This window comes from Lepisosteus platostomus, chromosome 3, assembly GCF_059453375.1.
Source record: "Lepisosteus platostomus isolate fLepPlt1 chromosome 3, fLepPlt1.hap1, whole genome shotgun sequence".
Taxonomy (NCBI): Eukaryota; Metazoa; Chordata; class Actinopteri; order Semionotiformes; family Lepisosteidae; genus Lepisosteus; species Lepisosteus platostomus.
This window is the reverse complement of record NC_142613.1, coordinates 76,835,692-76,850,600: the sequence shown is the minus strand read 5'-3', so window position 1 is coordinate 76,850,600 and position 14,909 is coordinate 76,835,692. Positions and strand designations below refer to the sequence as shown.

The 14,909-nt window shown below is 34.7% G+C and overlaps 1 protein-coding gene across 12 annotated transcripts in view; it reads left to right on the top strand.

Annotated features, from left to right (window-relative positions):
- ptprk (protein tyrosine phosphatase receptor type K) overlaps positions 1 to 14,252 on the top strand; it is a 242,058-nt gene extending 227,806 nt beyond the window's left edge. For 6 of the 12 annotated variants that reach the window (XM_088626872.1, XM_088626867.1, XM_088626874.1 and 3 more), the window contains 15 exons: positions 196 to 283; positions 624 to 700; positions 874 to 891; positions 2,454 to 2,490; positions 2,923 to 3,020; positions 3,239 to 3,355; positions 3,686 to 3,840; positions 4,207 to 4,342; positions 4,458 to 4,607; positions 4,906 to 5,079; positions 6,842 to 6,973; positions 8,793 to 8,918; positions 9,599 to 9,762; positions 12,014 to 12,149; positions 13,103 to 14,252. In XM_088626872.1, the coding sequence (XP_088482998.1) occupies positions 196 to 283; positions 624 to 700; positions 874 to 891; positions 2,454 to 2,490; positions 2,923 to 3,020; positions 3,239 to 3,355; positions 3,686 to 3,840; positions 4,207 to 4,342; positions 4,458 to 4,607; positions 4,906 to 5,079; positions 6,842 to 6,973; positions 8,793 to 8,918; positions 9,599 to 9,762; positions 12,014 to 12,149; positions 13,103 to 13,156 (1,662 nt within the window). In that variant the 3' untranslated portion in view covers positions 13,157 to 14,252. Of the gene's footprint in view, positions 1 to 195; positions 284 to 623; positions 701 to 873; positions 892 to 2,453; positions 2,491 to 2,922; positions 3,021 to 3,238; positions 3,356 to 3,685; positions 3,841 to 4,206; positions 4,343 to 4,457; positions 4,608 to 4,905; positions 5,080 to 6,417; positions 6,815 to 6,841; positions 6,974 to 8,792; positions 8,919 to 9,598; positions 9,763 to 12,013; positions 12,150 to 13,102 lie in introns of those variants that run through there. The other 6 variants (XM_088626876.1, XM_088626873.1, XM_088626869.1 and 3 more) reach the window with 2 other exon arrangements.
- Positions 14,253 to 14,909: the final 657 nt, after the last annotated feature.

Below are 14,909 nucleotides of genomic sequence, written 5' to 3'. Positions count from 1 at the left end.
AAAATGAAAAACACAGCAGATCTATTTAGTAACTGAAAGTCCTTAGATAGATGTAAAACATTTCTTCTTATTCTTTACTGCACAATTACATTTCTTTTATGCATGTTTTATAGCCAAAACAGAATCACAATTTTTAATGCTTTTTGGAATTAAGAAAAATGAGTATATCAACATGATGGTTTCTTTGTCATGTAGAGTTTCTTTGAAGGCCAGTCTGCTTCATGGGATGTAGCGAAAAAGGAACAAAACAGAACTAAAAACCGTTATGGAAACATTATCGCATGTAAGTCTGATATAAATCTCTGTGTTTTGATATAATAATATAAGTAGTTTCTAAGACTACTTCTCTTTTCCCCAGGTCTTCTGATGATCTAAAATAAATATAGATATATATTTTGTATGTCTGAGAAAGCTGCTTTTTTTATTCCCCACATCCTAATAAATGCTAAATACTGTACATGAAAGAGTCCATACATATAATTAATCACTGGACTCTTTTTATAGTATAAATTATCAGCAGTAGAGTTAGTAAAAATATTTACCAATTGCACTTAGTAATGATGAGATGTAAATACACAGAATTTTTATATGTTTTATACACTCACAAGCTTCTCTGTTTTCAGATGATCACTCTAGAGTTATCTTGCAACCAATGGAAGATGATCCTTCCTCTGATTACATTAATGCCAATTACATTGATGTAAGTTTTGAGTTTTTTTAAATTCTGTTAGAACATATTTTCTTCTGTATGTGATACTTTTTGCATGGTTTGTCTAAAATATAAATACTGCTTCTTTTTTTCCTTGTTCAAAGTGCTTGTACTCACTGACATTGTTGTGCTTTCTTTCACACTGGCTTTGATTTGGGCTGTAGATATGGCTGTACAGGGATGTAAGTATCACTGCAGGAGAACAACTACATATCACTTTATTGTGAAGTTTGTTTTTCTACTAACATCACAGTCTGTGCATGATATTTTTCCTTCCATTGTTCTTTACATATGCTTTTAACATTTCAGTTATTTAATGCCTGTGTACATTGTCAACCTGTTGCGCTGTTTTGTGAAGTAATATTTTTAATGGAAAAGTTTTTTTCCTTCCCTAAAGGTGAGAAATAAAAATACAGTTAGAAAGATACCTTACAAAGGAATTGTATTCTGTTTTTTTCAATGCCTAGCGTTGTAATTTAAAGATGACAAAATCACCTTCACAATCCTATGTCATTATAAATAGGATTTTTTAATAAAATGAAGGTAGTGAACAAATAAAGGAAATACCAATGTAAAGATGCTTAATAGCCAGTATGGCTTGTATGAGCCATGACCTAGAGTCTACCAGTGTCTGGAATACTGCAGCAGAGATATACTGTAGCACCATCCTTCCACAAGAAAGACAAATTAACACACTTCTTGTTGATGAAGATAAAAAACACCATATCAGGCATAGCTCCAGAATATCCCAAAAATTATCAATCAAGTAAAAATGTGGAGACTGGGTAGGTTATGACATGGAAAACACAACTGTCATTCTTATCAAACTATTGGACAATCATTCTCTCTCAAATCTGTTTGGTGCCGCACTTACTTCTGTTTGTCAGACACATGGTGAAGAATGATTCATCTGACCATATCATATTTCTTCAATGCTCTTTTTTTATTTTATTCTATTATAGTTATTAAACTGGCTGTTCAGTCCCCTGGTTAAAATTTGATCAGCAGTTGGGCACCTAGTTTGCCTCACACTTTGAATTAATGCAGAGATATCACAGTCCTCGAGTATGGACTTCTGCTCCACTATTGATTGCCCTTAGCTGCTATCTTTCCCTTAGAGTTGCTGACGTCATCTTAGACGATGTAAAACATCAGCAAGTTGAGCTGTCCTTGTCACTGAAGCTCCTGTCAAACTCACCCCAACTATCACTCCTCTTTCAAAGGCAATAAACTCTGTTCTTGCTACCATGCTATCTCTTACGTATATGCAACCATTCCTGTCCAACATGTTTATATATTGCTAAGCATGCTGGGATGTTATATGCTTTATTAGTGCATGAACCACTCCTGTGGAGATGCCCTTGCTTTCAGTGTATGTGGTGTCCTTCATTTACCCAGAAGTTTCCATTTTTGCCAACTATCTGCAGTATGTTTTTTTTTCAAATAATAAATTACTACTTAGCACTGGGTTAGGTAAGCCAGCACTTTAGTTTATGTAAAACTGTGATTTGTACTGTGTGCAGAATATTGTGCAAAACATCTCAGACTGTTAGAGTTGTATTAGACTAAAACCTTTTTGTTCTTGCTATATATTTCATCAAATACTTGTTTTCATGAAAATCATACCTGTAGTATTCTTAGCAGGTATTGAAGCTTTCTGTCATCTGCAAGTCTTCTTTGTCTTTTGTTCTGTTGTGCATACAAATCAATGTACCAAATAACACTTGTATTTTATTTTCTCTAGGGATATCAGCGACCCAGTCATTACATTGCTACTCAAGGTAAGAAATGTCATCAGTTATATTCCATTTTTATTATCATGTTTAATACTCAATTGTGTTTGTTCTTAAATAAAAAGCTTCAACAGGGGGGCAGGAAATTATCAAACATCTGTGAGAACAGAATGAAACCTTACCCCCTTCTTTAACGGCTCTCAGTGCAGACGGCTTTTCCCCTGCTTTTTATGGACTCTTTACTGCACTGACAGGAAAGAACCATGGCTATCTGCAGCTCCCAACTGTATGTTTACATAAAACTGAAATTATCAGCTTAAACCTTGCAAAAGCTAAGTTAAAACTACTTTGATGTCGTAGTTAGGTTTTGCACTTTGTTTCAAAGTGTTCAGCTTTAAACCACATTGGGTTATTTCAGCCGTTTCTTAGAATATTCCAGGATGATTGTATTTTGACTCTTGCTTACCTCTCCTCATTTAGGTCCAGTTCATGAAACAGTTTATGATTTCTGGAGGATGATCTGGCAAGAGCAATCTGCTTGTATAGTAATGGTTACTAATCTGGTTGAAGTTGGACGGGTAGGTTACTTTGACCTTTTCTAAACATTTCTAACACTAAAATGCAAGTGATCAGTACTTTACATATCTGCATTTTTTTTTACAAATCAGTCAGCAAAATGTTCAAATGCAAGCGCGTAATTCATTATCCATAATATAAGTCGCATATATATAACAGAATAAAAGTCACATTTAAATATTAAACCCACTTTAAAATAAGCAATGTTTTATCTTTTTAGGTGAAATGCTACAAGTACTGGCCAGATGATGCTGAGGTTTATGGAGATTTCAAAGTAACATTTGTGGAAGTGGAGCCTCTTGCAGAATATGTTGTGAGAACATTCACATTAGAGAGGGTAAGAACAGAACATTGTCCCTTTGGTCTATTATATAACCTTACTGTATATATTATACAGATTATCTATTGTAACCTGAATCAGAAAATGATGATGATGAAAATCGTCATCATCATTACGGTTAAGATGATCGGCATTAAGCAAGGGACATCCTTTTTTATCATCCTCCAGAACTGTCGAACTAAATCTAAAGTTCACTCAAATTAACCACCTCACCTTTTCTGAATGCTTTGTTTAGAAAATAGTGTCGTTTGCGTGCTCTTAATTGTTTGGATGTCCAGTAATGCAATGACTTGAACATGACCTTTCGTCTTGCTTTGTGATTTTCAGAGAGGTTTCAATGAACTGCGTGAGGTAAAGCAGTTCCATTTCACCGGCTGGCCTGACCACGGTGTTCCCTATCATGCGACCGGCCTGCTTTCTTTCATACGACGTGTGAAAATGTCAAACCCACCTAGCGCAGGGCCCATTGTTGTTCACTGCAGGTAATGCAGGTGGTTCTGTCTTACTCAAACAGGGGAATGAAAAGTAACATCTAGTGTAAGATGCAACAAAGTCCCATACATGAATTTAAATGCATTGAAAGTGTCTTTTTTTTCTGCTACTTTGCAGCTGTTTACATGCACGCCAAGTATACAAAGACAATACATAATAAGTGAAGTGTTCAGTTCAATGTAATTGCTTCAAAAGCAGCAATACTCACGCTTTAAGAGCCTTTAGCAGGATGTGGTTATCTATATGGTTTTGTGCAGATGTTCTTTTTTCTTAATTTAAGGTGTGTAATGCTAATTCAAGTTTTGTATGGTGTTCAAATTATCTGATGTTGTGTAATATAAACTCTCACTTCACAGTGCTGGAGCAGGACGGACTGGCTGTTACATTGTCATCGATATCATGCTGGATATGGCTGAGAGAGAGGGAGTCGTGGATATTTATAACTGTGTGAAAGCCCTGCGTTCCCGCCGTATAAACATGGTTCAGACTGAGGTAGATTTAACTTCCTTTTTTTAGGATTCAAATATAAAGATAACTAATAAATTAATTATGTTACATAATTAAGTCACCTCTGTTATATACGACTATAATTGTTTTTTTTGCAAAGGAACAATACATTTTTATCCATGACGCAATTCTGGAAGCATGCCTGTGTGGAGAGACAGCCATACCTGCATGTGAATTCAAAGCAACGTACTATGACATGATTAGAATAGACTCCCAGAGTAACTCTTCCCACCTTAAAGATGAATTCCAGGTAAGCATGCAAATATAGGAATAGTCTTTTTTTTTCAATAATGAATATTAATTAATAAATTGCTGTCTTATACTCCTGTGTCCAGCAAAAATAACTTAGGAAAATAAAATTTCAAGAATATGAATAGGCATTAGTACACATTTCCATTGCTTTAATGAAATAAAAGGTGTTTTCAGTACCTCATTATTATTATTTTAAATGGTCACCTTTCCGATTTTTAGCCACAATAATTTGGGATCCCCAATTAAAAGAAAACTATTATTGCGAATGAATTTTGTCTTTGGCTTCTGTTGTACAGACACTGAATTCTGTGACTCCTCAACCCCAGCCTGAGGACTGCAGCATTGCTCTTTTGCCCAGAAATCATGAGAAGAACCGTTTTATGGACATGCTGCCTCCAGACAGATGTCTTCCTTTCCTTATTACTATTGATGGGGAGAGCAGTAACTACATTAATGCTGCTCTGATGGATGTAAGTGTTTTTTTTCTGTACAATCAGATTTTTCAGACTGTATCTTCTATATAATTACAAAAAAGAAAGCAAGAGACAAATCCAGGTATTTATATTATATATATTTATTTTCAGTTGTTTTTATTACATAGAATTTTTGTTGGACTTCTTAGTTGCATTCTGGCACACATTGATTTGCTCATGTTTACTAGTTTTAGCTGTAGTAGTGATTTTATACATTAGTCTAATAACAAATAATTGCTTGAATAATCAAAACATTTCTTCATTTCTGATACTTTTTTTATTCATTTGTAACCATTAAATTAAAAAAACATGCAGACATTCTTCAAGATGGCTTCTCATGTGATCCTAAATTGAATTTTCATATTTTGCATTATTTGGGTTGTCAAAAAATATGAAAGTCCAAATAACATTATTAGGTTTTAGTTATACGACAGAGGTAAGTGTTCTATTAGTGTCCCATGCTTATACATTGCTGCATATTTTCACTTTAAAATGAAGACAACGTATCAGTGTATAAGCACAATGGCAATTGATAAAATAGTATTCGAATTATAAATACTTTTTTTGTTCTTCTTTGGTAACAAGCTTTAAATTGAGGAAATTCCATGTCACATGAATAAACGCAGAAAATTACAAAAGGACACTTCCTGTTAGTTCACCGATGCCCGATAGTTCTTAGTTAATGTGCAGCTGTCAACATACCAACAACCCAGTAAAAAGTCATCAATGCTCTGGGAGTCTCCACCTACAAATTCAAAAATCTTCATATAATTTTGAGAGTTGTAACAGTGTTCGTACAATCTCTGAAATCAGTATAGGATTCTACCTGCCATGTCATGTTACTAACAATTAGGAGAGCTGTATCAAGACATTACAAGACTGGTCTGGATAAATTTACTTTGATCAGTTAGCTACTACATAACAAACAAGCTCTCTGGGCTGAATAGCCGCTTGTTTGTTATCTGTTTGCAATTTCCCCAATCATTTTTAACCTAAGGTGAGTTGGTATATTCCATTGCTAAGCATAAGCATGAGATACCCTCAGTATACCATCAGGAGGTCAAGGTTTCCCAAATGTAAGTCAGTATCTCCCTAATGCCATGGGCCCACTCACACTTAACATCATGAGAGATGCAGGTTACTGTATATATAGAGGCTCCTGGAGAGAATTTATCATTTCCCAAACTCATAGCATTCATTTTATACGTATATTTGTAATTTCATGAAAATGTGTGCTTTTATAGTTGTTAGTATTTTGTTAGTATTTTTATTTGAGGGAAATGTAGAGTCGCCTATTCATACACTTTACAAACTCTTGGACTTTTTCTAACCAAGCCGTCAGAAGAATTCCAGGTAATTGCTGATTTTGTTTTGTTATTTAATAATACTTTTGTTAAACTGGATTTGTTTCATGGCTTAAATAATATTAGCACATTTTATTTTACGTAGAGAACAGATACTATAGCATGTTTAATTAAACTGATCTAATTGGTATATTATCAGTGTATCATTTCTGTGGCACAGTTTGTGTGCTATTGTACAGATGAGTTTCTTGAAAATTGGTCCTACAGTTGTATTATATTGTTTTTTTTTTGCATATGGTTGGTAAAAAATAAATAAAAAATGCAGTTCCTTGTATGGTCATTATTGCCACATCATAAATTTACAGATTTCATTGTAGTATAGATTAAGGTATTTGGAAAAAGATAATTATTTTGTTTTACCTTTCTACCAGTTGAAATGCTGTTTTACATTTTAGAGCTACAGACAACCTGCTGCCTTTATTGTCACACAACATCCTTTGCCCAACACTGTAAAGGACTTCTGGAGACTAGTGTATGACTATGGCTGCACGTCTGTGGTGATGCTAAATGAGATTGATCTCACACAGGTAAGAGGAGTATTAATAAGTAAATGTTTACCTGTAAAACACATTTTCCCCTGCAATCCCCCAACAGGCAGTGCACAATGAGCCAAGCATTACTTGAGTAAAGTGGGAATATGTCAGTCTGTTTTTTTTCAACTTTTAATGAAATGGCAACGCCTATCACTTGCTGGCAGTGACGTAAGTTGGAAATGTGCCACTCCTCCAATTGGTGCTACTTCTGTTCTGAGGTAGCTTGTAAAGAGATAAATAGCTCTCACAGTTTGTCAAGTTGAAAGAACACAACCGCACATTTTTGTGTGCAGCACAAGATTCAAAGACATGAGCTGAGACTTAAACAACTGGCAGGTTTAAGTTCGCTGTGTCAGTCATAAAAATAAGTAATTCCATTAAAAAAAGTTATGAAAAATCTGCACAGATTATTTTGTATATTATCATAACGATTCTCTAAAGATAAATGGATTCCGTGCATTTAATTAATTTAATGTTTTGTCCATTTCCCATTAGGAGGTTGCGGTTTTTCAGCGTACATTATCTATAAATACTGCACGTTTTAAAATATTGCCATATATACTTATTAAAAAAGAGCTGTTGTTTATTATTGATCTTCACCCAGAGAAACAATTATCTCTCTCTTACTAATACTGTGCACAGAAAGTGAAAGAATTGTTTCTGTGGTAGGGTGTTAAAATTCTGTGCACAGCATCCTCATAGCGACGCCACTAGGGAAAAGCATTGTTTGATATGAGTAGTTTGAACCTGCCTTCTCTAGACCTGGTACATTTTATATTTCCCCAAAAAATGTTCTCTGGAGTGTGATAGAAGCTGACACAATATCAATATCAGTGAGGTAGTAGAGACAATAGTACTTATTTCTAATTTTATTCAATAGCTGTTTAAAAAGGGAATCCTACTTACTACACTCATTTTCTCTTAGACTGTTTTCAGCATCACAAAAACAAAACATACACAAATGATTTAAACTTAACAGTATATTACATGAATTATTGGATTTACGATTGCTGAGGCTCCAGCATAAACTGGAGCCTCAGTCTACACTCATGTAGACACCCCCAACCTTGAAAGTAAAATAAGTATGGGGGGAAAGCAAAATGGAAGAGGTTGTGAATCAAGCAAGTAGAAGTGGTGGCATTTTCATTTTCTAAGGCAAGACCCAGTGTATGTGAAAGGCAATTTTAAAATGCCAGCCTTTAAGTATTTTAATCTGTTATCTGTTTAAGTGCAGATCATCCTACTGAAGACTTGTTAATTGCATTAGGTCCCCAGTCTTTACAGTCATTTACAGTCTTGAGTTTTTTTTTTCAGCTGTGATCTCTAGTGGGAGAAAAACCTCTTCTAACAATAAAGAATTGAACTCAGCATAAAGGCAGTTGTCACCGTTTCCACTAATCTGTGAAGGGCTATACGAATCCAATCTCTGCATTTAATCAAGAAATAAATAATATATTCCATTCACGTATGTTGAATAAAATACTAAATGTAATCAATTAACAAACAAATCATTAAAAATGCACTGTCGAGTTGTCTGATTCATAGTGAAAATAGATGCTTTTCCAACATATTGTTGAAATTTACTTTATGTGCCTTCAAAACCAAAATGTGTTCGATGAAATCCCCCTAAACTGGCATGTGCCCATTTTAAATATTACAAACTTGTGAGGATGAACACAAAGAATTTACTGGCCTCCCCACTCCACCTTGACACTCACACTTTGGATCTATGCATTGTACTGTTCAGAACAGCTAGTTCTTGGCATATTTTATCTGCAGTTATAGAGAGATTTTTTTCTTTTTTTTCATTAAGGGTTGCCCACAGTATTGGCCAGAAGAAGGTGTTCTTCGCTACGGCCCTATACAAGTTGAATGTATGTCTTGCTCCATGGATTGTGATGTGATAAGCCGTCTTTTCAGGATATGTAATCTTACCAGGGTAAGAGTGCGTCATCTCATAAAATATTCTTGTCATTCTTGTGCATTAAAAACTATTAAAAGTATGTGCTATCCCTCTTAAATTATAAGTCAGTGGAGACCTCATGGAATTTTTGAGACTAAGATATCTTCTTAATTTATCTGCCAAATTTACCTGAAAAGGAAAAATAAAACAAGATTTTTGAAGAGAACAATTGTCTCTGGTGCTTGAAGTTTTTGGTCCTTTGATCACAAAAACATTGTCACAAGGTTTGACTGACATTTCGTCTTCTCATCTACTTGAAATGACTGCAGTAACACAGAAAAGCAATCTTGCATTAATAACTTGTGTCATTGTGAAATGGATGTGGGTTGATGTTGCCTGCAACTGACACCAACCTTATGGTGTCACATGTGAAATCCTGTGGCAACAGTTTGCGGGAAAGAAATTGATAGATGTTTGCTCTTAGTCTTGATATTCTTCAGAAAAGTCTTTTCTTTGATTCCCTTTTTCACATTAATCTAAGTTGGCTGGATTGTACAGACAGAATAACAGCATGTTGGGCCTAGTTTGTTCTGTGTTTTAAACTTGATTGGCATGGCCTAATCAATGCAAACCCCAATGTAGAAACATTTAAAGGGCAGGGATGACATTTAGGCATTATACAATTATTTGATTTTACTGCTTATTCCTCCTTCCAGCCACAGGAGGGATACCTCATGGTGCGTCAGTTTCAGTACCTGGGATGGGCCTCACACAGAGAAGTGCCAGCATCCAAGCGCTCTTTCTTGAAGCTCATCATGCAGGTTGATAAATGGCAGGAGGAGTGTGAAGAAGGAGAAGGAAGAACAATAATTCACTGCCTGTGAGTAACACCAGGATACGTTTCCTGCATTTCAGATAGATAAGATGTCTCGTTCTTAGGATGAAGAAGAAGACATGGTTCTGAATTTAAGACATTTTCTCTCAGCTCCCTTTCTAGTGTAATTTATTGTAATTAAAGGTTTTTGCAGTTGTTGTCATTAGTGATAAATATTTTGACATATAAATTGATCTTTGAAATGAATAATCTCTAACAAATTAGTATTAGTTTGCGCCAATCAATTTGTTTTAAGTTAAAAACTCAACAAAGATAAATCTGTATCGATATCCAAAGTTTTTTTTCCTGGTCATTGTGCAGATATGAATTATTTGCCAAAGGTTTTGTTAATGCATCATACAGAAAAATTCAATCTTTGACTGTGAATCGCATGGTATAAATATACTAACAAAGTTTATGGACACTTGGATTTGCCTAAACAAAATAAGGGAAGTGTGTTTCGGCATAAACCTCTGATTTACACTGTATTAAAATTGTGAAAGAAAATGCAACTTAAAGGTATGTTTTGAAAGCATTTTACTACTAACAGTTATCAAAACTTTCACTTATCAATCACAGATCCACATACTCAGTTAAAGTGAACTTAAATAAAGAAGTAATGTATTTTTCTCCTTTCATTTGCCTTATATTTTCACTCCAGTAAAGCAAATCCAAGTCATCACATTCCTAGCTGTTGTACTGCTAGTAGTTCACAAAATTCTTGTTCTTCTTACTTTTCAAGCCTTTTTAGCTCTGCTTCTTCTAAATCCCCCCTGCTCTTTTAATTAGTCTTTGTGGTTCAGTGCCTGTTCTGCTCTTTTATGAAACTTTTTTTAGTTACGACTGTCACTGTTACACCAATTTGAAAATTACATTTCTTTCCAGTCTCTCTTGATATGGAGAGATTTAATAAATAATTTAAACAGTGAAGTAATAACTAATTAGAACATTATTTGTTCTGGGTGGTCTATTTTTTCTACTTTCACTTTTAGGTGTTCCCTTTTCCTCCTGTCTTACTTGTAGTTTAAATAGCGAAATTCTTTCAGTATACATCTATTTTACTCTGCAGTCCATTGTTCAGAACATTGACTTTAACATAATTTATAAAACAGTAATTCTGAAGAGTAATTTTTGGTATATTATCATCATGTTTTATCTCCTTTCTTTAAGTCCTTGCATTACTTTTGTGGTTCCCACAAAACAATGTGAATATTGTAACATACAATAAATAGGCAGTACATTGCCTATTGCATTTTTGTTTCACTGTGTTGTATTATATTTTATTGTGGTCATTTTGCGAGACATGCAGTTTCCCAAAAATACACACTATCTATGCTCGGTAGCTTTGAATGCTTCAAAGTTAATCAATAATGCTTTTTTTTACTAATTAATAACAAACACAAAATTAAGTGGTAAAACAAAATCACACTTCCTTTTTTTAAGAAAAAAATAACAAAGCTCAGTTTCCTCAACCAGTATGCACAGCAAAGTATTCAGACCATTCCAATGGTGTCCCATTTTGAGAAATTACAAGGTGGTACATACACATTTTTTAAATTTAAAGAGGAACTGCAATCCCAACTTCTGAGACCAGTTTTGTAAGATACTTAATCTTTGTTGTAACTCCTACAAAGAACGTCCAGTCTGTTTATGAGAAGAGTTTGATTTGAATTCAGTGTTTTGTCACTGTTACATTTGTGGACAGACACAGTTTTATGCACTAGAAAAAGCAAGTTTCTTAGTTTCACTGTTTTCTTGTCATCTGTATGGCTATTAAAATACAGCTGTGGCATTCCAGCCACATTTCCAGCATCGTGTGGAGCACAGAGAAAAACTAAATCCACACTTGCAGAAACTTCATTCAAGATTAGACAAATTTCCTGTTAGCTTTAACAGCTTTCCAAAAGGAAATATAGCTTGGATTCAGCTTGATTATAATGTATAACAGTTATTCACGTAGGTAGCTGCGTCGGCATGCATACAGGTAGGCTGCAAAGGAACAGGTAAAGATTTATTCCATGCTGGAATGAAAAGAGACACAAAGCTTCAGTTGTAAAGCCTGTTTCCCCAGCCGAAACATCGTGTCTCTTTTTTTGGGGGTAAAGTAAATTTCCAGTGATGTTCAATTATATTATATGTTTTTGTGAAATAGACAATAGATTTTTGCTTCACCGATCTGTAGTTTTCCCAAGTAGACTTTAAGCGAAAGGTGCGGGCTTCACCATAATTTTGACCACCATTGTTTTTCTCTCTGCAGAAATGGAGGAGGCCGCAGTGGAATGTTCTGTGCCATCAGCATTGTTTGTGAAATGATTAAGCGGCAAAATGTGGTTGATGTTTTCCATGCGGTTAAAAGTCTTCGGAACTGCAAGCCAAACATGGTGGAAAGCCCTGTAAGTAAAGACCTCATCATGATGATGCAAATCATTTCCCTCTTTTTTTTTAAAAAAAAAATCAAACGTGGAGGTTATCCATCTATGCATTTAACAGCACGTGGTTCCAAAACATGTGGTGTATTTAAGCTTTTGCAAAGCCAAGTTCTGTTTTCAGCAGTTATACTTTAGAGATATTTTAAGGGGTGAAGTGAATGAGAATGATCATATCATGTCCTACTAACGTGTGAAGTTTTAACTGAGCTTGCACAATTAAGTATTCTAAAACCAAGATAAAATAAGAGTTGGTGTATATTGGGTGGAAAGACATCTTCAAAGATAGATTTGTTGATTAATGTTGTTGAAATGGTAAAAAGTAAAAAAAACAACAACTGAACAACTATGTTAGTAAGCCACTGATGGAGCTGGAGTGAGCCACTAGTGAAGTGAATACTATTTTTTTTTTATTTAAAAACAACAAGGCATTTGTACTGTCTTTATAACCATATAATGATAAGTGCATACAAAAACACCTCTAACCACATCCTTTGCATATCATGGCTGCTTCTAAAAAGAACTGTTTCCCACATTTTCAGTACTCTAAAAAATGCATTATTTGAAATTAAGCTCTGTTTAGAAAAAAAAATCAACGCATTGCAAGTAGCATTGCACAAAAGAAGGCTGACTCAGACCTTTGCTGCTGCATTATAGTAACAACAAGTCTGCTTGATTTGCCATTGAGTCCCTGGTAACTTGTGGTTACAGATCTAACTGCCTGTTTTTTTTACATACACAACTGTACACTACTGTATGCTATTTTCTGAAATGGTTGAGATGTAAAATTATTATGAATACAGATAAATTTATAAAACAGCAGATCAAAGGTATTATTGAACAGCGATATTTCGGAAGGAATAGTTCTTATATTTTTTGGTCATCTGAAATAATGTCATTCCAAATTGTTTGTGTTCCAGGAACAATACCGCTTCTGTTATGACCTTGCCCTGGAATATTTAGAGACCTCATAACTGGATAACACTTACTGGATACTGCCTGATTACACCTGTTACAGCTTCAAGAGTTAATCTGATCAAGGAATCAAACAAAAGCACAGTCTTCAAGACTGAAGTTTGATTTTTATTTTTTTTATATGGTCATTCTTAATATGCTGGGAATCTCAACTTTAAAGATGTAACTCATTTATAAATGTCAGCATTGTACTAAACAGTGTTCAGTGCCACTTAATTATGTGCTGGCCATACTGTAGGTCAGATTTGCTTCAATGTTGTTTTACATTCTCTGACTTTTTTTATGTGCAGCCATTGTAAAGAGTAACACTAATGCCAACGTGTTGCATGCAAATGTTTTCTATATATATTTTTAATAACCAAAATCACAACTAATCACATGTTGTCCTGGAAAGGTTTAATGCACTCTTTATATATCAAAGTGCTGCAGTGTAACATTGGCTTAGTACCATTTGTATTGTGCAATGATGGCTGATTTTTTCCTTCTGTAGCAAATCTAAATCATAAGCCAAAGACTTTTGTGTAAATATGTCTATACGGATAAAGCACATTGTTTGTATTTATTGTTTACTTGCATTCCTTTTTGAAGGTTAAAGAAACAATCATTTTCACCCCCCCTGCTCCTGGAATTTAAAATGTTTGCATTTATGTATTTTTTTATGTATTAGTGTAAGTAGGGCATACTTTTTAAAGGCTTAGACCTCTATATGTTGTTATAGTGATTTGTGTAAATGCTTGTGATGTCTGTCCATGCAGATAAGATTTGAAAAGGTCAATAACGTGACCACAAAATCTATTTTTTTCTTAAAATGTAATGTTTTCACAGTTGTATTAGTATTTTAAAAAAGAACACCTATAATGTGTGCGCACAGTATTAGAGACATCTTACAGAGGTTTAAGCCAATTCAAGGGAACCAATGCACAGCCAGGCAAGCTTCAATCAACTAGGAATATATGTAGAGCATCAATGTAAGCATGTAGGAAACAAACACTTAATTATATGTGGAGTTCAATCATTTTATTTTTTGATGTTTGTAATTGTTGGCTTTTGGCTGTAAGAAAATCAACTTTGAATTAAAAAAACAAATCAAATGAATGGTTGTGTCTTTATTATTCTTTCCAAAATGTAAAGTAAGATCTGAGTGCTACCTAATGAAATGGATTCTCCGGCACCATGCAAAATCTTGTAATGGCACAGTACATTGAAGAATGGAATGCATAAGATCACATTTAGTGTCAGTCATATTCAGAAGGTTTAAGGAGTAGGCATTCTTCAGTATGTCTTTACATTTAAATTAACAAGTAATAGGTTTTGGCCGTGGAGCCTTCTTCAGGTGTGTCTGAAAAAGACACTTCTTCAAACACCTGAAGAAGGCTCCACAGCCGAAACGTTGTGTTCTCTTTCTTCTTTTTTTCAGCATGGAATAAACCTATTACTTGTTCCTTTGCAGCCTACACACGCTGACACAGCTACCCACCTAAAGTAATAGGTTTATTCCATGCTGAAAAAAAGAAGAAAGAAAACACAACGTTTCAGCCGTGGAGCCTTCTTCAGGTGTGAGAAAGACAGGGTAGTAAGCAAAGGTAATGTAGCGGGAGAACAAAGGCTGGGAGAGAGGAGGAGTGAGAGGTGTGAAGTCAGAATAGGTGTAGAGAGGTGTGAAATGAAACTTCCAATGAATGGAGAAAATTTAGAAGAGTAGCCTGTCGTTAAGAGAAGGGGGAAGGTGTGATCCTAGCTGCAGGATAATTT